Below are 21,177 nucleotides of genomic sequence, written 5' to 3'. Positions count from 1 at the left end.
ATACAATTAGGTTAAATAGATCTCCATGCTTGTCAAAGCGTTTCAAATGAAAACAAAAGTGATACTTATGGTTCCAGTGTTAAGCATTTGTAGAAGTGATCTTATGGACCAAAATTTTATGAAAATCTGAATTTACACATGTTTGAATAAATTTATTAATCTCTTTTTCTCTGTAACATCTTCTCTTGTAGACCATTTTCTTCTTGCTGAGAGGAAGTGTTTGCAATCAAATACCAAGACAGAGAATTTCAGCAGTTGTACTTTAAAAATGGGTATATCAGATAACTCATCCAATAATTCTTTCGGCAATAGGCTGAAGCAACAAGACCTGAGAGACCTGGGGGGAAATGCAAGAGAGGATCAACCTGCTATGTCAATAAAATGCTTAGAAGTATCTAATACACAGAAGGAAGATAAGACAAATTCTTTAAATAGTGAGATTATTTCCAGTATAAAACGTAAAGTTCTAACTTCAGCATGCCTAATGGCAAGAAAGCGTTCCAGATTTCTCCCTAAAAGCTGTTGCTTAAGGAAAGGTGAGGAAGATGAGGATATGAGCGCTAATGCGAACAATGCAGCTGCTGCACCTCAGATCCTGAAAGAAGAACTTGGGTCTTCTCCTAAGGATAAGGAACAGTTGACTGGTGTGCACCATGACTGCACATCTACGACAAACAGCGGTTTCAAGAATACTGTGAGTCAGATCGACTTTGGCTTAACTGGAGTCAGTAGTGATTGCTGCAATAAATCATCACCTGGCAAAAGGCATGCTGCGGACCAGAGCTCAGGAGCTGACTGTAGGGCAGTACATAGACCTTTGGGGATGAACTGCTCAGAAAATGATGGTATTGCATTAAAACAAGGGGAGCAGAGAGATGCAGCTGCCTTTCCAGAAGCTGTAGCCAACAATGAAGAGCCAAAGCCAGTTGAAAACAATGAAAGCCCTCGAGCAGCTGCTCTCAGTAATGTAGCTTTAGAGATTGCTAAAGAATTATTAGATCGTATAGATAATAGTTCTTTAAACAAAGTAATTTCTGAAGAAGATAAACAAGTAGCACCTCTGCATTCAAGAAAAAAGCCAAAGGAGAACCTAAAGCATAAAGGGAAATCATCAGCAAATCTTAATGCATGCAGTTTGAATCCAGGCTTTGGTGGCTTTCAGACTGCTTCCAATAAGCAGATTAAATTCTCTGAAGCTAGTATAGCAAAAGGCAGAATGCTGTTCAAGGATATTGAAAATGAATGCTTTGAAACTGCTTCTGTGGAAAGAGCCAGAAAGTTTTCAAGCCACGTTAAAAAGGAGAATATGCTTTTCTCAGATTCAGAAAGCAAGTTGGGCAGTAATTTATCTGATTCTTTAGATTCACAGACGAGCTTTCTTGAGCCCAGGCATACACAGTTTATTCCACATAAAGTTGACTTGTGTAAAAGCTTTCCTAGAACTCCACAAGCCTTTCAGGAAGCAAATGAAACCTTGACAGCAAGCCAAGAAGCCGAAATTGCTGAACTTTCTAGTATCCTGGAAGAAACAGGTAGTCAGTTTGAATTTACACAGTTTAGAAAGCAAAGTAATATGATACAAAGTCATGCCTTTCAGCAGTTCAGGACTGTAGAAACACGTGGAACAAAGAATGTAGAAAATATTTCTGAAACAAGGGAAGATGATGCTTTTTGTAGCACTTTCAAATCTGAATACCAAATGAAAAATGACAAGTATTGTAGTCAGCAGGAAGATACAAGTGAAGACTCCAAAGTGGGGGAATATGAAAAAGAAAATGCAGTCGTTTTCCATAAAAATGACAAAAAGGTTACTTTCAGTCACCTAGACATACATGAAAGTAGGAGATCTGATGAGAGCTTTCCCATAGCCAAACAGGACAGCTTTTCTAATTTCATAGGCTTTACTTCAGCTGGAGGTAAAAAGATAAATATTTCTAAGGCAGCTTTGAGCAGATCTGCAGAGCTCTTCAGGGACTTGGATGATGATAACTATTTCTTTAAATCTTCAGAAACCAGTACTAGATGCCACAATTCAAAGGGGTGTATGTCTTCTAACCGTAATTTTTTCAGCTGCCTGGGAAAAGAAAGGAAAGAAAAAGCATGTTGTGTTTCAGATTTCAAAAACGTAAATGCCATTTCTCACACAGGTTCACTTTCCTACCATGCACAGAATAAGAGTAAGGAAAATACTAGTACAGCATTTAAAGAAAATATGGAAAGTAAGGCAAAAATTTCAGTAAATGATACTGAAAATGCTAATTTCAATAGTATTAACAATAACAGTCTGTCACCCATTAAAAATCATAAGCAGAGTTGTAAAACTTCCGAACAGTTTTTAAATCAAGGAGATGATCAAGCTGAAGGCAATTTACAAGACAACTCATTAGATGTAACACATCTAGAAGATGCTATTTTGCCTGCAGAAGAACATAGTTTAAGTATATCACATGAAATGGAAAACTGGTGTCCTCATCAGAAAGGAGAAGACAGAAAGGAAGATGAATGCTTGTCACCAGTGTTTCGAACTCCAACTGGTGGTAATATATCCATTTCTGACGCAGCTTTGGATCATTCTCTACACTTGCTCAGTGTACAGTGCAAAGAAAGAGATGTAAAACTTTTGGAGAACTCTGATAAAGAAAAAACGAATTGTAAAAATATGGAAGAAGACACCACCCATGGTAAGAACCTGTTAGTAAATGAAGACAGAATAAAACTAGGTTCTTACCATCATCAAATACCTTTCGAACAAGAGCTAGATGTGGGAAAAAATGAAGTGAAAGGGAGTTACCTGACTGGTTTTCATACTGCTAGTGGCAAGAAAATAGCAATTCCTGATGGATTTTTGGCTAAAGCAGAACAGTTCTTTGCAGAAGATACTGATGTAGGAAAGGAACATAATGACAGTTTTGAGAATCTCATCAAGAAAAGGAAATGTGACAAAAACTGTGTTAAAGACTGTGATTTGTGTATTGAAAGCATTGCTCAGCGTGATCCAGAAAAACTTAATTTTAATGAAAAGCCCGTTCATGAAGAACCTGGAGATCAGTTTAAGCAGGCAATGGAGAGCAGTCCCATTAAGCATGGTGTGATTCTTGATCCTGTCAACGTAGATACATTTGTTAATCTAGGTGAAGGTTGTGAAAGAAGTTTGGTAACTTCACACATGCATAAAAAAACTGGTGTCAGACCTGGAAAGTCAGAATTGGAAGCCCTTACAGGACAGAAGAGCGATGCTTTAAGCAGAACTCATTTGTCTGAAGATGGAAAACCTCCAGAGACAAAGATGGAATACTCACCAAGAAAGAAGGATGATTCAGAAGATACTGATGATTTTCCTGTGCACTCTGCTGCATCTCTGCATTTAATGAAGGCACCAAATGACCTTGAAGATAATTGTATGCCTGGAGATACAGAAAATACTTTATTTGTTGAGGATAACAGTAAATCCAATCAATCTCTCCTCTTAACTTCAAAAAACAGCTGCTTGGATTTGAATGGTGATAGTAAGGAGTTGGACAGTAAGGAATTAGAACATTTAAATGAACCGTGTGCTTATACAAACTGCTTCACAGACACCATAGTTAATGCTTGCCAAAACGAGTCAGTAGTCAGCCTTCCTGATGATGGAACCAATTTAACCAGGTTAACAGAAACTACACTTAATGTTGAAAAGCAAAAGGATGATCTGAAACAAACTGTGTTTAGTACAGCAAAAGGTAGAGCGGTTTCTGTTTTGGAAAGTGCATTAGCAAGAGTCAGACAAATGTTTCAGGAAGATTACAGTGAAGTTAAGCCTAACTCAAGAACTAATCAAACAGGAATTGCTAGAAATTCATCTTCAGTCACTCATGCTGAGTGTCCTAATTCTGCTAATTCTTTTAATGCTACGGCAAGTGAAGAGGCTAATTCAGCCACATCCCAATTTATTAAAGTGAATGCAAGTGCTAGTGGAAATGGTCATCAAGAAACAAATATGTCTGCAGATGCAAGGTCTGTTTCAAATTCTCAGAAGCAATGCTTTGAAGAGAATATTAAGCTTAGAGGGCACTTTTCTGTTCCAGATAAGCAGATGAAGCCATCAGATGCTTCTACAAGCAATTTTGGATTTTTTAGTACAGCAAGTGGTAAACCTGTACAACTCTCAGAAGAGTCACTCAGGAAAGCTAGACAGCTCTTTTCTGAAATGGAAGATTATCATTCATCACATGCTCAAGAAGCGTTTTCAGCTGAGGAAGATGTTGAAAAGTCTAAAATGAACACTGAAGGCCTTCCTAGGAAAATGCAGACAGCTTTACCAAAAGGGGAAGAAAATGCCAGTACTGAATTGGTTTCAGATTCTGCTTTTGGGTTCAGCACTGCAAGTGGAAAACGGGTAACAGTCTCTGAAGATGCCTATCAAAAAGCAAAGGCAATTTTAAAAGAATCTGATGATTTTTTGAGTAGTGGGCTTTGCATTACAGATGAATTTAGTTCAGTTAAAGAGAATGGTCAACATGCAAAATGTTTGACTGATAAGGTGGTCTTGGACTCCAAAACTGAAAAAAGCTGCAATCAAGACTCTGACTTTAAAAGCACCTGTCCTGAGGAAATGAAGTATTTTCCAAGCACTCACCATGTCAGAATGCCTGAGTACATACCATACGTGAAAAACAACAAGCAGTTAACATCATTTAAAAATAGCTTTCAGCAGGAGGAGACTAGGTCTTTTGGAAAAGGGCAGCTGAATCTGGGGTTGAAAACAGAGACTGAAACAATTTCATGCAATGCTCCTGCTAAGGCGGAAATCAATATTGATCTTCTCCAAACTCCAAAAAATTACTTGGAAGTAGAGGCTGTAGAAAGTGCAAGAGCTTTTATGGAAGACAGTTTTTCCAGTTCTGGAGTTCAAATTAATGCTGCACAGTCCTTCGGTAGCAGACTGGATAAAAACTTTCAAAACAAGACCTTTGGGAAGAGACACTCTGAAGAAAACAACTCGTTTGGTACGTCTTTTATCCTGTATATGATCAACTCCATATTTCTGCACAGTGGATTGTTTGAGGTGGTTTTTTGTTTTTTGGTTTTTTTTGCTTGTCACATTGATTTTTGGGTCACAAAGAATTTGAAGTTTCTTTCTCTAGGTGTCAATGACAAAAATTCTTGCTGCAGGAAGTAGTTCATCCACTCTTTCCAGCCTAAATACACAGTACAAGCTAAATTTATGATGAGTAATTTTGAACAGCTTTGCTGTTTTATCATAAACTTACAGAAGAAAGCTACTGCTGCTTTTCTCCCTGACCAGACTTCCTTTTTTTTTTTTGCCTCTTCATTGAAAAATGAGTAGCAGTGTTTTTCATTTTCACCTTTTTGTGCCTCATAACTGAGGACAACGTTTCACTTATGTTGAGACTGCTGTCCGTAACGAAAAATAGTTGTTGGTCTAAGTATGCGGTTTCTTGCCATCTAAAACTGATCTGTCTAGAGCTGAAGTGTTGGTAGTTGATGTTTGCTCAGTTATCCAGACCTGTTCAGAGATCTGGACTAGCTGGAAACTATTTATGGAAGGGTATATTGGAACAGAATCCCTGCCCAGCTGCACAAGTTCAGGTACAAAGGTCAGGCAGGCTAGTGCTGCAAAGTTTGGGTAGGTGTCAAAAGGGGGTTAAGGCTCTATCAGTCCGACTTGAAACAGCTGTGCCACAGCTGAACCCCCTACTTAGTTACACTTTGTGTAAAAGATGTGTTACACACATTTTTAGCATTCTGGAGGGACTCCTTGGTTATTGAAAGTACATAAAGAAAGGTACAGGTGAGCTGTTTGCGGTGAGGTAGCTCTGTGTTTAAAAAGACCATTTAAGAGACGTGTGATCTGAAAATTTGCTAGTTGTGCTTTCTCTGACTTCTTCAACATTTTACTTAAAAATTACAGTTAAGTTGTGTAGGTTGGTAAGAAATTGAACTTGAAAGGAACATAACTTCTAAAATTATGTGTTTTTATCCTAGGAGAACCTCCAATTAAAAGACAGCTCCTGCTTGAATTTAACAGAACAGAGAATCCCCCCAGATCTTTGAAAGCTTCAAAAAGCACCCCTGATGGTAATTTTAGTCATCTTGTGTTCTAAGCAGTAATCTGATGTCAATTGATATCTTTAGAATTCTTCAGTTTACAACAAACTAACATATAACAAGACTACTTAACTACTGCATTTATCAGTATAGTCATGGAAATTCAGAGAAACTGCTGTAGTAATGTCTGTGCTGAGTTGAAATCAGATGATTAATGGTATGCCTTATTGTGTGGAATCTGAATATATTACAATATATTACTTCTATAAGAACTCTGGTTTCTCACAGTCCTAAATCTCAGGAATTCTAATCTCAGTAGGCAGAATATGTTTTATTGATTAATTATCTACAGGAAAATGAAACTGGTAATATACTCACTGATAACTGTCTGTTACAGATGCTTATAATATTTTGAGTGAGGAATATGGAGACCTATGAAAGGGATATCAAAGCTTTTAAAGTTTGAGTTGATGTTTTATGTGAAGCTAGTTAGTGATCGGGATATTAGGATAGCGTGATTTTTGGCTATGGTTTTTGGTTATGGGATAAGCAGTGTTCTTTAAGAAACTTGTTCTTTTTAAGCACTGCATGCTCTCACCTAAATTTGATAGCAGGATTCATCAAATATATTTATTTAACAAGTACATTGGTTCCTGAGTGCTGTGCTAAATCTGTTTTAGGCATAAAAGCCGTAATTTAAAATTTCAAATGGAATTTGTAAATTGGTGCCTGAGAATAATTTTATTCCCTTCATATGTCAGTATTATCCTACCCTGCAGCAGGAGGACTTGAACAGTGTTTTTCTGTGGTGAACAATTGAAAACAGTTGTCTCCAGTGCAGTCTTGCCTCTGGCTTCTAGAACATGTATCATCTTGTGTATGCAACTTATCGTATGAAACTTCTCTTTGCAGCCTGAGGGCACAAGTGAGTTTACATTCCCAGCAGATACGATTTAATTACATTGATAATTCCAAGATAAGCCTGTCCTTCAGTGATAGAAGGAGGTTGTGCAAATACACCCTTTTCTGTTGTAACTTCAAATAAAAAAATAAATAAAAGTTGCTGAAAAAGTTCTGAATTGAATGGTGAGGCTACCTGGAATTAAATATATGATAAACATTTCCCCTACAGGAGCCTAAAAATGTATTGCCAGGTCAGAAATACAAACTCTTGAGAGTTCAACATTGTGTTCACTTATGCTTTAGATCTGTCTTCAATTAGCATGGAGATGTCTATAAGAACATTTTTTGGGGCAGGAAAGAGTAAAACTGTTTAAACCGACCCTGGAAGCTTTTATTTATATTTATATCATTAATTTAGGTAAAACATTCTGTAATTATCTATCCATGTAATGTATGATTTCAAATACATTTTTTTCCAATTATCTTACAGGCATTTTCAAAGACAGAAGAAAATTTATGTACCATGTGCCTTTAAAACCCGTAACTTGTCAACCTTTTGGGTGAGAAATTTATTATATATTGTAGAGTTCTTCTAATGCAATTTCTTAAAACCTCACAAGCCTTTGTAGCTTTCTGAAAATATATAGTAATAATTTACTACTTACAACTTTATAAAAGACTTATAATTTTACTCCAAAATAAACAGTAAATATCGCACATAGAACACATATTGCTGCGGTAGACCCGTAAGATGCTAAACAAACTACACTCTTTTACACTCTGTCTTTTCTCAATAGAAATTAAGTATTCAATTTTTAAAACATCAAAGACCTTGTCTTTTTATTGATGTAGTATTGAAAGTTGTACTACTCAAATAAGAAGAGAGTACAAAAATCCTGAGAAAGATTTTTGTCAGGAGGCTGAAATTTGTGTGTTTTAACATTCTCATCTCTGTAGGTCAACTAAAGAACGTAAAGAAGTCAAGGATCCTACCCTTGCTCTACCAGATCAAGACTTCAAAGGATTCCAGTCTAAACCTGCCATTTTTCAGCACCGTGCACTAAGGCAGTCCTCAAATGGTACTTCAGAGGTTTCTACTCCATGTAAGGCCTCAGCAAAAGAGAGTGAAGAAACAAGAAGTCTGTACAGATCTGGCAAAACTGTTAAAACTTTTATTCCACCCTTCAAAACCAAGCTGACGTTTTCTACATGTGAACAAGGTAGCAGCAAAAGGTGTGACTCACCGATCAGCAAAAGTATGACCCAAGAGATGGAATTAAATCAGATCACAACTGAGCAAAATACTGCTGAACCTCAAGATCACCAGTCTTGCATCCAGCATGCAGCAGACACTGACAGAGAAAATGGTAAATCAGGTATTTTCAGATTTTGCTTACTTAACTATTGTGAATACTAACTGTCAGAATTAAATGCTTAAGGTTTTTCTATGTATTCTGACAGACTTTTTTTTTAATAAAAAGAAACTTCTGTTTAAACTTTTTTCTTTTTGTGAGAAAACTAGGAAATAATTACTTTCCTAATATTTTATATTTCACTCCTAACAAATTATATGTTGCTCATCTCTTAAGGTTATTAAGAAGTTGAAAAATATTTCACACAGTGCTTCAGAAACAAGATAGCTTATGTTTTGTTTGATACCTGATTTTTTTATACATGTCTTAGGTAAAATAACCTAGGAACCTTAGACTAGCCTTGCTATATTTCATTCGCTTATTCTTCATTCTGTTCTCTAATTAAAATGTAGGGTTAACCATATAAATGATTGATTGTGTCATTTCCAAAGAGGCAGAGTTTAAATGCACAACTGGTTGACTTTAGTGTGTGGGCTTATGCCCTCTGAGCTCTCTTGAATGTTCCACTGTGTGTGATTTCTGTAACTATATAATTATAATCAAATAATCTGGATTTTTTTCAGAGGGACTCGTTGTGTATATTTGAACAGGTGTATGAATGTTTGCAGAATTAGATCCTGTATTTAGGTCAAAATCTCAAGATCACATTAGTTGATGTAGTCATCAACTAATTTCTTTTCAAATGGAGTTTTATATGAAGACTGAGTTCAGTCTGATGAGAAAAATATGTGTCTCAAAGTTTAGTTCAGGGACTTACACAAAATTATTATGGACATATAATGTTTCATATAATATTATACGGATGCTTTCAGTAATCATTGCTTTCTAAATGCATTAAACTTTGAATATTTAGACTTGCAGTTTCTAACAATCTGCAGAGTGGCATAGCAAATATGTTCCTCTCAATCCACTTTTGTAGTGTGACAGTATATCTTTAAAAATATTTTTGTGTTTTTTTTTCTTTGCAGCTGTGGTCAGGATGGTGACAAATCTCCGCTGTGCCAGAGATCTGCAGGAAATGAGAATTAAAAAGAAGTGCAGGCAAAATATTCGCTCACAGCCAGGCAGTCTTTATGTCATTAAAACCTCTGCGAGCAATAGAATCTCTCTGAAAACTGCGGTGGAAGAGAAATCTCCTAGTTTTTATTCTACAGAAGAGGTATGTTGGTATCTTTCTATTATCTGTCTTTTGCATCTGTTTCTTAAGAGGAGCATCTAAAATCTCAGTAGCTTTTGAATCAATACATTCTTCCATTTCTAGGTAAGAATTTAGAGTAGCTTTTATACCAGTTGCTGCAGTATTTGAAGTAGCTTTGTATATCCACATTTTTTAAGACAATTCCAAGTAATAAATGTCTTAAAGTCTCTAGTGTTATAGTCAAACCAGAGAAGCACCAAAAAAGGGGAAAAAAAATCACCAGTTATAATTGCTATTGACTTTTAACCCATATGAAGTGCTGGGATAAGAGGACAGTTAATGTTTAAGGTTAGGTAGATCTATATGAAAAGCCTCTTGCTTTTGGTTCAGTGAAGGTACAAAACCAGATGAATTTTTAAAAACACTTTTGAAGCACACTGTGATGCTATTCTGCTAAAATAATTGCTGGGAATTCATTCTTCCTGGATTACGTATGAAATGACAAGATCAGACAAGCTGTCTCAGCCTTAGGGAAATATTTAATCTAAATTTTTAATATATTAAAACTCTTAGCTGAATTCTTACTGTATTGTCATTATTTTGTGTTTTTCAGCTATACACATACGGTGTTTCAAAACATTGCATACAAGTTAACAGCACAAATGCAGAATCTTTCCAGTTTCTCGTCAAAGACTTTTTCAGTAAGGAGTATTTGTTAGCTGGAAATGGAATGCAACTTGCTGATGGAGGATGGCTAATACCTACAGATGAGGGAAAAGCTGGAAAAAAGGAGTTTTACAGGTATTGTTACTTATGAACTTGAGACAGCTGTGCTGTTTATTAGTTAGTTATGCTCTTATCCCCAAGAATAAATCCAATGTAGTCATCTCTTGAAGTCTCTGACTATTTTTACTCTGCATTTTTAGTACACCTCTGGTAGTGTAAAGATACTGTAGGATTGTAAATTTGCTTTGTAGATTAGTGTTGCGAGTGATTGATCTTCAATGACCATTAAAGAAAGCATACAAAGCCAATTTAGAAAATTTCTGGGAATTCTTCAACTGTGTAAATAGTCTAAAAAAAAATCCCACAACTATTTTTTGATGGGAACGAAGGTTGATTTGGAAGGTGCTTAGGGCTTCTTTGACAGGACAGGGATGAAAATGTTTTTTTAATATAACTTTTTTAAAGATGATATATAATTTGAAGGAAGCCTAAGCTACAGTAGTAAAGCACTTTTCCCATCAAGCCTTCTTTTGAGTATATGTAAGAACCAAATTAAGTGCAGAAGCAACATTTGCATTTTTTTCTGGTTCTTCTATCCCTCCTTTTGCAGGTCCTTTAAAAAGAGCTGAAAAAAAATACGTGTTTGAGTATACCTCTCCTAAACACTTCCATGAAAATTATGTTTTGTTGTACTGTAAGCAGGTGTGTAGGTTGTAACTTCAGCAGCAGCTCAAGGAACTACCAGTGCACTGTTGTTGCAGCAAAACTTCAGAAAATGCTTAACTATTATTTTCTGATTTCTTCTGTTAATTTGAATCATAGAATATCCTGAGTTGTAAGGGACCCACAAGGATCATCGAAGTCCAAATTGTGGCCCTGCAGGTTTGAGATGCTCTGTGTTCAAATCAGTGTCACTGTTGGTATTCATTCACAAAATACTCAAGGCAGGCACCTGTATTTGCGTAGTGTTTGTAGTCAAGCATGCATTGCCAATCTGAGTAATGTCAGAATTCGAGATGTTTGCAGTATTTGCTTTGCAGTACCAAAGTGTGACAGAGATAGGTCTGTTCCAAGCTCAAGAACTGTTTTTATTTGTAAGTTTGGGTTGGTGAAGTTGGTGCCAGCAGTCCAAAATGGGAAAATTGACTATTATGAGATGTGTATTTCCATGTTGTGATCTGTACTTTCTCATAAAAAATTGCATTCTACTCATGCTAGTGAGGCAGAATCGTTATTAGGTTTTCCCACATTACCTTGAGAAACGTTTTTGGTGTCAATGATATTTGTTCATCATGGGAGAACGGGAGATGTTGTGTGTCCATACCCAGCAACTACTCAGTAAAGAACAATCATATGCTGGAGTTCACAGAATCATAGAATAGTTTAGGTTGTAAGGAACTGATGGCAGTCATCCAGTCCAAGCCTCTGCTCAATACAGTTTGAATTAGATTAATTACTCAGGGACTTCCCTAGCTGAGTTTTGAACATCTCCAAGGGCAGAGATTATACAACCTCTCTGGACAGCCTGTGCCATTTGACCATTCCCATGGTTTAAAAAACAAAACAACTACCTTTATTTCTGATTGGAATTTTCCATGGTCCAGCTTGGTATGTTGTCTCTCATCCTGTTGTTGAGTGCTTCTAGGAAGAATGTGTCCCTGTTTTCTCTGAACTTTCCAGTCAAGTAGTCATAGACAGCAATAAGGTCTTTTTGACTTATTTTAAATTCAAACAAACCCAGCTGTCTTAACTTGTATGTCATGTGCTTAGCCCTCAAGATCACCTTGGTTTCTCTCTGTGAGGTTTGTTCCAGTATACCAAACCTTTGTCCTGGCAAATCCAAAACTGGACAGAAGCTTTCTCCCAAGTGCTGAAGAGAAGGGAAGGATCACTGCCTTGCTGACCTTGCTTATAATACAGCCCAGGATGCTTTTGTTCTTCTTTGCAAGGATATATTGCTGTTGTATGGTCATCTTGTCCACTAGGTCCTTGGATCCTTTTGTGCCAGTCAGCCCCAGCCTATTACTGCTGTGTGGGATAGTTACATTGCAGTGCAAGACTTTGCTTTTGTTGAATTTTATGAGATTCATGAGATTCCTACAAAGTTGTTTCTCATGCCTGTTCGAGTCCCACTAAATAGGATCCCCCAGTGTATCAATCACTTCTCTAAGTTTGGTGTTATCTGTAAACTTTCTGGGTCCCCCAAGCCATCATGTAGGTTGTAATGAACCCATCAAGCAAGCAGGGGAAATTGCAGGGCTGAAGGGGGATGGAGCACACCTCAGTCCATCTATGCTATGTGCATAACTGCATGAAGCAGACAGAGCACGTCCCTGGGGCTGCTGCTGGGTCAAGTATCTCCGTTTCAAGGATACATACATGTATGCACATGTGTGCTGCCAAGGCATATGAGGACAAAACTTCAGTATTCAGACATTAAGCAGATCAGGTGATGGAATTTAACCTTCCTGTTTTCAGTGTAATCAATATTTTTTTGTTAATGTTGCCTGTGTACATACACCGAATACAATGCTAGGGCAAAATAGACAAGTTAAAACTTGCAGTGGATTTCAGGTTAATTTATTAACCATTTATCTGCAGAGCCCTCTGTGATACTCCTGGTGTGGATCCCAAGCTAATATCTGAGGCCTGGGTTTACAATCACTACAGATGGATTGTATGGAAACTGGCAGCCATGGAAGTGTCATTCCCACATGAATTTGCTAACAGATGTTTGACACCAGAAATGGTGCTGTTGCAATTGAAATATAGGTATGTGTATAGCAATGTATTTGGACCTGTAACTTGTGGTACTGTATACTTTTTAAATTACAAAATTAACACCTCTATACCTTGCATTTACTATTTAATAGAATGCATTCACTGTAAAGTTGTGCATAGCAGTATTAAAAGCATAATGCATGTTATTTGCAAAAATTTAGATTACATTTGCTTTGCTATAGTGGTGCTTAACTGTAGATTGAATAAGCAATAGTTTGCTACAATTGTGTTTAAAGAAAAAAGATGTGGTGGGTTTTGTTTGCTTTAACAAAACCTGGATGCTTTTTTGTAGGTATGACTTGGAAGTTGATAAAAGTAAGCGATCAGCAATCAAAAAAATAACGGAAAGAGATGACGCAGCAGGTAAAACACTTGTACTGTGTATTTCCAAAATCATATCGCTGAACGCCGTTGTATCTCCTAGCAGTAGCAATAAGAACGTGGAAAATAAAAAAGCGGCAATAATTGAAGTTACTGATGGCTGGTATGGGATTAGAGCTCTTCTGGATCCACCTCTCAAAGCTTTCTTAGATAGAAGGCGACTGACTGTTGGTCAGAAGATCATAGTGCACGGAGCAGAACTTGTTGGCTCTCAGAATGGATGTACACCACTGGAAGCTCCAGATTCCCTCATGTTAAAGGTAAAATAAAATATCAGTTCAGCTTAAATGGATGTGACTGAGAGATGAATGCTATTTAGTTGAGCCACATTCTGTAAACAAAGTTTTGGGGGCTTTACAAACAGATGGAGCTTTGTTGAAGTTTAATAACCAATTTGTAAGATGTGCCACAAGGTCATTGACACTATTCAATAGGGTTGGAAGAGAAGTTCCTAGTACAAAATTCTTCCAAGTTTTGCTATGTGTTTTGACAATTCCAGCTCCTTGATTTGGTTAAGCAGCAAGTTACAAAAAGTACTTATTCATCACTTACAATGTGGAAGTTGGAAGAAGAATGGTGGGGGGAAAACCAGGTTGTGAGAGGGTGGACTGGCAGGGGAGGGCTTTGATTTATTTGAGAATGCTTAAAGAGATGGGTGAAGTTTTAGCATAACACTGTTGCTCCTCTGGTATAAAGCAGTGACTTGTCTCATAGATACTCATCTCTTAGAGAATTTTAACTCATCAAATTTTTAGTTTCTGTTTAAAATACATTTCTTCAGTGTGACAGAAAACCTTTAAAATGTGCTGTGTTCAGATGTATTCTTAGTGAGGTCGGTGTGAAAATGGTCTTTCCTGTAGATTTAATAAGTTGGGTATAGTTTTGACCTACCAGTGACAGTTTATCATTCATGACTTGTCTCATTCAGTTTTCAGCGAACAGCACTCGATGTGCACGATGGCATGCAAAACTAGGATTTCATCGGGATCCCAGGCCTTTTCCTTTGCCGTTGTCATCGCTTTACAGCGAGGGTGGTGCAGTGGGGTGTATTGATGTAGTTATTCAAAGAACTTATCCTATTCAGGTATGGTGTAAGTATTTTATGAATCTTAACAGGTTCTGTGAGATCCACATTATAGCAGTTAATTGCTATATCATTCCTCAAATCAGACATAATATAGAGAGCTAAAAAATTTAAGAAAAGGTACTATTATGTGTAAAATGAACAAGAGCGGTTCTTGCAGTGTGCATGTATCTTGCTGTAAGAAAAATTTGAGTTTGCACTCAGTATCTTCTGGTTGGCTTTGCTTTCAGCTTCAAAAAACCAGAAAGAATTGGATTTCAGTTCTGGAATCTAAAAAGCCCAGTACTTGTTTTAAAGAGAAAAAAGACACTGACAGTTTCAACTCCAAGAACAAGTGAAACTCGATTTTTTTTATTTTTACATACATGCTAACATAGAAGTTGTATATTTCTAGGCTTTAGTAAGATTACTTTTTCTTACATGTAGCTGACTGTATTGTTTAAGTTCTATTATTTAAAAATATGACTGAAAATACTGCGTGTGCTTATGGTATAAAATAGAATTAAGATCTTTTAAATACCACTTAATATCCAGTCATTTTAAGTATGGTCAGACTTCACTGTAACTATTTGGTTTAATAACAATACCAACCACAAAAAGAAACAATATTTCTGTTAGCAGTCAGTCCTTTTAATGTTAACAGTTTAACCAGGATACAACTTTCAGGTTTTATTAACTTTTATCAGAGCATATTATACTTGGCGTGTTATTACGGGATTTTTTTTTTCATTGCTTTTTTTCTAAGGTGTTGTTTAACTGTTGGTTGGTGTAGCATGAATTCTGCAAAAGCACTAGCAATATTTGGTTTGGATCATTACTTTGATATTTAGATCATTGCTTTAATGGAGAAAATTGCAGTACTTACTGTGTAAGCTGCCTGGGTAGAGCTAACATTTATTTAGGTAATCACATCACAGTAAGTGGTTTCCAGGCTGGGGAGGAAAGTGGTGCTTTGCATCTCACTATATCAGGAGACTGATGTACTGATGTACTTTTTTCTTTTCTAAGATGTACTGATGTACTTTTTTCTTTTCTAAGACTTTTGTTCAAACATACCAAAATTATAGGAAGATTTGGACTGTCTCCTTTTACCTCAAGAGTCAAGGAGTGTAACCTTAACTAAATGCATTAGACTGTGAATAGTGCAGGAACTACATGGCATGCAATTAAATGAGACAGGCAGAGCCCATTTCAACAATTCACTGCCTCATAAGAATTAGTCCTGCAACCTTTCCTCATCCTGCTTTCACTGTACTCTCCTGCTGCTTCTCTGTGCTAATCCTGGACCTGTTGCTTAGCTAATTTAATTTATTGTTTATTTTAAACCAAGAGTAAGTAATTAATAATAATTAAAACCAACCAAAACAAGAAGCACAATGAACTGCTGTCTGTTGAGTTATCAAACTGATATGGTCTGCTGACGTCAAGTAGGTACTAGAGCCAGTGCAAGGGAGAAGACAGAACTGTAAAGTTAAAAGGAAGGGAAGGGACCACTTACTTTCATCAGTAGGGACGTTGTTTGGCTCACCTATCTCAGTCAAGCCAGTTTTAGCAGAGTTGTGGACAAGGCACTAGCCCTGTGGAATAATTTCAGGCAGAAAAGGTTTAAGAGCAGGACAACATCATAGTTCCTTTACAGCATCTAAACTGGCACGTTAATGGTTTGTATCTTAATGTATCTACCAGTCAGATCCAGCTGTCTTTAAAATTACATCACTGATACTTACTACTTTAGACTATGGTTTCTTCAGCTGTTAAGTCATCTGATTTTGGATACTGCTCCATTCTGTCTCTGTAACATTAAAGTGAAGATTTACCAATGCTGTAGCTTTTTGCCTTTTATCCATTATACCGAATGAACTTAGGATCTACTACCTGTTCATTTTTAAAGCATTTTTGAATAACAATGAGTATTAAAAGGAAACTAGATTATGTTAAAAATAATTTTCAAGTCTGGGTTTTGTTTGAATCTTTTTATTTCAGTGGATGGAAAAGACATCAGCTGGTTCATATGTTTTTCGTAACAGTCGAGCTGAAGAAAGGGAAGCTGCCAAGCATGCAGAGGATCAACAAAAGAAACTGGAAGCTCTGTTTGCAAAAATCCAATCAGAATATGAAGAGCATGAAGGTAAAGCTTTCATTCTTTCAGAATAGGTATTAAGAACACAAAAACATTTTTGATGTTTACAGGAGAGTCTAAAAAAACTGTCAAAAAACTTCCCTGGGGATAGAGAAGCAGAGATGAGATTTGGGATTGTTTTCTTTGTTGTTTTTGTTTCGTATTTTTCTAGATTTTTGCTTCCTGTATATCAAGACCTTTCAGTGGAAAACAGTCACATGCTTATTTGCTTGGCTTTGCAGCTATCTAGGAGACTCTTCCTGAATGTATTGGTAGCCAGGCTACTAAAAAATTACTGAGATGATGCTCAGGGAAGTGCTATGAAATTGTAGAATTCTTAATTTCATTCTCTTCAGGGACCTGATACTATAATGATTCACCCAGAGTGGGCACTGCTGGGATGTATCTCAGTGGACCTGAACACCAAGATTAGGCACTGAGCATCTTTCATCACAAACGTTGCAGGACTGCGGAGACACTGAGCTCAGTGGATCTCCTAAATGGGACAGGGACCCTGGTCCCAAGGGACATGGGGAAGGCTGAGTTACTGGATGCTTGTTTCACCTTGCCCTTGACTAGGAATCCCATGCTCTGGAGACCATGGGAAATTCTGAAGCACGGAAGACATAATCTTGGTGGAAGAGGATCAAGTTAGAGAACACTTAGGCAAACTGGACATGTGTAAGTCCATGGCTGGTGATGAGATGAACTCTGAAGTGCTGAAGGAGCTGAGTGATGTCTGTGAGGCTGCTTTTGGTCCTCTTTGCATGATCATTGGTTGATTGGTAGAGGTGCCTGAAGACTGGAGGAAAGCAAATGTGTCTCCTGTCTTCGGAAAGGACAGGAAGGAGGGCCCAGAAAACTAACTACAAGCCAGTCAGCCTTACCTTGATCCCTAAGAAGGTGATGGAACAAATATTCCTGGAACCAATTCCAGGCACATGAAGGACAAAAATGTGGAGTATTTGACAGATTCACCAAGGGGAAGTCATGTTTGACCTGCCTGACAACCTTCTGTGATGGAATTACTGGCTTGGTTGGATGAGGTGAGAGCAGTGCCTATTTTCTACCTGGGCTTCAGTAAGGCTTTTGATGTTCTCCCTTGAGATCCTCATAATGAAGCTGATGAAGCATGGGCTAGATGAGCAGTCAGTCAGGTGGATTGAAAAGTGGCTGAACAGTAGGGCCCAGAGGATGGTGATCAGTGGCATAACGTCTGTTTTGGAGGCCAGTAACTAGTGGTGTCTGCCAGGGATCAACACTGGGTCTAGCCCTGTTTGAACATCTTCATTAATGATCTGAAGAATGGGACAGTGTTCTTTCAACAGGTTTGATGATACAGAATTAGGATGAGTAATGGATACACTAGAGGATTATGCTGCTACCATCCGGAGGGGTTTGGACAACTGGAGAAATGGGCTGACAAGAACCTCATGAAGTTCAACAAAGCAAAGGTCAAATCTTTCATCTGGGGAGGAACAGTCCCATGCACCACTATGTGCTGGGGGCCACCCAGCTGGAAAGCAGCTTGGCAGGAAAGGCCGTGGGGGTCCTGGTGAACAAGTTAAGGAGTGTTGCCAGGTCTAAAGAGGTGATCCTTCCCCTCTGTTTAGCTTTGGTAAGGCACGTGTGGAGTGCTGTGTCCAGTTCTGGGCTCCTCCTCTGTACAAGAGAGGCATGGACACATCGGAGTTACAAGAAAGGGCCATGAACATATGTAAGGAATTGGAGCATCTGACATAGGAAAAGCTGAGAGAACTGGGACTTTTGAGCTTGGAGAAGGCTCAGGAATCAGTGTACATAAATACCTGAAAGAGAAGATGGAACCAGGCTTCTGTTAGTGGTGTCCAGTGACAGGTCCAGACCAACGGGTACAAACTGGAACATGGGAAGTTCCCTCTGGACATCAGGAAACACTTTTCCACTGTGAGGACGATCAGCAGTGTTGCCTAGAGAGGCTGGAAAATCTCCATCCTTGGAGATAATCAAACACTCACTGGACTTGATCTTGGTCAGCCTGCTGAAGGTGACCCTGCATGAGCAGAGAGTTGGACCAGATGACCTCCAGAGGTCCCTTCCACTTCAACCATTTTCTGATTCCATAATAGGCTGACACTGCACACCTCTGCCACTGATTTCTGGCAGTAGTTCTAGCATTGAATTTGTAGTTGAAATCGAAGATGGCTTTGTAATTCTTAACTTCACTGATATGAACTTCCGCATGTCAGTCACCTCACTGTGGTGTTTAATGTTTGGTAAACTTGTCTGTACTAGACAAGTTGTCTTGTATGTCTACTAGCACTGTCTGCTATGCTGAAGGAATTCATGAGAATGCTAGCAGCAGAATCACTTACCTAAGGAGAGTGTAATAGTTTAATGTAATTAAGTTAACTTTGCATTTAGCTGGTGTCCTAAGGAGCCTTCATGTTCAGACTTCTTGTCCCAGATCTTGGTATCTTTGAGACTTTTCTGCTGTATGAGGAAGAGGAAGTGACACACAGAGAAAACACAGTCAAGTATCGATGAAGTTTCTTGGCAGCTCATCAAGTCTCCCTCCCTCTTCTAAGTGCAGACACTGATACCGTCTTCCCCACAATTTGTATAATATTCTAATCTATGTTGTATTTAAATGAATGAGATTTTTTTTTTCTGCTTTTTTCTAAAATTTTCTGCTATTTTCCTAAAATATATGTATACACATATATCAGTCGTATATATGTGATTTGTATTTTTATTTCGTCAAGGCCTAGGTACTACCATGCTTCTTACGTAATAATTTCTTCTTTCACTTTCAAGTGTATTGGTTGCACTCCACATAATGGCTTTTTTTTCAACAGAGAGAACTACCAGAAGAACACCAAGATCACATATAGTCACAAGACAGCAAATCCACAATTTGCAAGATGGTGCAGAACTTTATGAAGCAATTCAGAATGCATCTGATCCTGGTTATATGGAGGTAACTAGATCCTACTGGGCTAATTTTGAAACGCTTGGGAAATAATTTACAGTTTACTACCTCCTGCTAAAATAAACTATTAAATTACTCTTTATTTTTGCTGCCTTTTGAGATTTCCTACAGCATCTTTATTGTTAAATAAATTAAGATTAAAAATTTTGAAAAAATGTAATGAAGTCTTATTGAAATAGATGAACAATAGTTTGGATGGCACTTTTCTCTTGGCATAAAAATCCAGGATATAGCACAATTAAATGTTAATGTTACTTGTAATTTTATTACTTTTCTTTGTCTGGCTTATATGAAAACTAAATTAATCTCGTAAGTCTAGAGTTGCACACACATATTCTTGCATGCTGTTCACTGAAGTGTTTGAATAATTATATTGTCATTGTTTTCTTCATTCCCTGGTCCAGTTAAATCATTACTTTTAAGTTTATGCCTTCAGTAGTAAAGATGCAGGTGATGAGTCCCTGCCAGTTGTTAAAAATTAAATACATACCTTGCCTTTTGCAAGTCAGGATCCTTGATGGTCATAAAGCCATATGATCTGTGGTATGCATATCTCTGGTGCTGCCTGTAAAGGCATCTGGGTCTTGGAGGCTTGGCCAGAAAAGTAACCTTTCTGATGGATTTTAGTGTAAATCACTGTGTCAGCTCAGAGACAGCAGCCTGAGGAGGAATGCAACCTTTCCTTCATTCTGACTGAAATTTCTCCTAATATGTCTTCATATGAAACAGGCAAGCATGCCTGTTATATTAAATATTCACCTTAGTTATGCACTCTTAAGTAGGTTTCTTGCTAATTGTCACGTAAGAACAGTCTGTAATGTAATGCTCTATAGAGACCGCAGAGCACCAGCTGAGTGCCAGTCAAGACTTGATGCCTCCCGTTGTTTCAACTTACCTCATTTCAAGTCCTAGTGGTGTATCAGTTGAACAATAAATTGCTTGTAACAGGTGAACACTTGAAGAGGCTGTCTAAAAATCTTGACAGTATTTTTTTTAATAATAAAAAAGATACTGAGTGCATTTTCTCTTGGTTACAGGGATATCTCAGTGAAGACCAGTTAAAAGCTTTGCGGGCTTACAGGCAGTTGATGAATGACAAAAAGCAAACTCGGATGCAAGAAGAATTCAAGAAGGCTTTAGAGTCAGCAGAACAGGAAGAAAATGGTTGTTCCAAAAGAGACGTGTCTGCTGTATGGAAATTGTGTGTGGTAGACTACAGAAAGCAAGAAAAATATAAAGGTTATTAACTTGAAAAATTATAAATGTTAACTAAACTTGGTAACTGGCCAACGTAGATAGAACTGAAGAGTCTCCCGACAATATTCTAGTTTGCATGTTAATATTTTCAGTTGGTTTAGGGCTTTTGGGTGGAGGGAGTGTTGTGGATTTATTTTGTTTAGAAGCCTTCAATTTAGTATTGCACAGCTAATACATCTTATTCTGATACTGCTAGGAGTGATACTGAGTATCTGGCGTCCACTGCTGGATATTTGTTCATTGCTAAAGGAGGGCAGTCGGTACAGAATCTACCAGCTGTCAGCATCACAGTCCAAAGGAAGGGCAGACTCAACTAACATACAATTAATCGCAACGAAGAAAACTCAGTATCTGCAACTATCAGTAAGTGCTTTAAGTGCGTAAAGATGTGTCATT

The 21,177-nt window shown here is 37.6% G+C and overlaps 1 protein-coding gene across 6 annotated transcripts in view; it reads left to right on the top strand.

Annotated features, from left to right (window-relative positions):
* BRCA2 (BRCA2 DNA repair associated) overlaps positions 1 to 21,177 on the top strand; it is a 38,225-nt gene that overhangs the window by 12,528 nt on the left and 4,520 nt on the right. For 4 of the 6 annotated variants that reach the window (XM_027898282.1, XM_027898280.1, XM_027898283.1 and 1 more), the window contains exons 11-23: positions 192 to 4,985; positions 5,986 to 6,078; positions 7,442 to 7,511; positions 7,909 to 8,327; positions 9,293 to 9,483; positions 10,076 to 10,263; positions 12,790 to 12,960; positions 13,262 to 13,610; positions 14,279 to 14,434; positions 16,418 to 16,562; positions 19,391 to 19,512; positions 20,562 to 20,763; positions 20,978 to 21,144. In XM_027898282.1, the coding sequence (XP_027754083.1) occupies positions 192 to 4,985; positions 5,986 to 6,078; positions 7,442 to 7,511; positions 7,909 to 8,327; positions 9,293 to 9,483; positions 10,076 to 10,263; positions 12,790 to 12,960; positions 13,262 to 13,610; positions 14,279 to 14,434; positions 16,418 to 16,562; positions 19,391 to 19,512; positions 20,562 to 20,763; positions 20,978 to 21,144 (7,067 nt within the window). Of the gene's footprint in view, positions 1 to 191; positions 4,986 to 5,985; positions 6,079 to 7,441; positions 7,512 to 7,908; positions 8,328 to 9,292; positions 9,484 to 10,075; positions 10,264 to 12,789; positions 12,961 to 13,261; positions 13,611 to 14,278; positions 14,435 to 16,417; positions 16,563 to 17,018; positions 17,600 to 19,390; positions 19,513 to 20,561; positions 20,764 to 20,977; positions 21,145 to 21,177 lie in introns of those variants that run through there. The other 2 variants (XM_027898284.1, XR_003572827.1) reach the window with 2 other exon arrangements.

This window comes from Empidonax traillii, unplaced genomic scaffold (genome assembly GCF_003031625.1).
Source record: "Empidonax traillii isolate 1590-97213 ecotype Southwest subspecies unplaced genomic scaffold, ASM303162v1 scaffold589:size398478, whole genome shotgun sequence".
In the NCBI taxonomy this organism is placed as follows: domain Eukaryota; kingdom Metazoa; phylum Chordata; class Aves; order Passeriformes; family Tyrannidae; genus Empidonax; species Empidonax traillii.
This window is presented reverse-complemented; position numbering and strand designations above follow the sequence as displayed.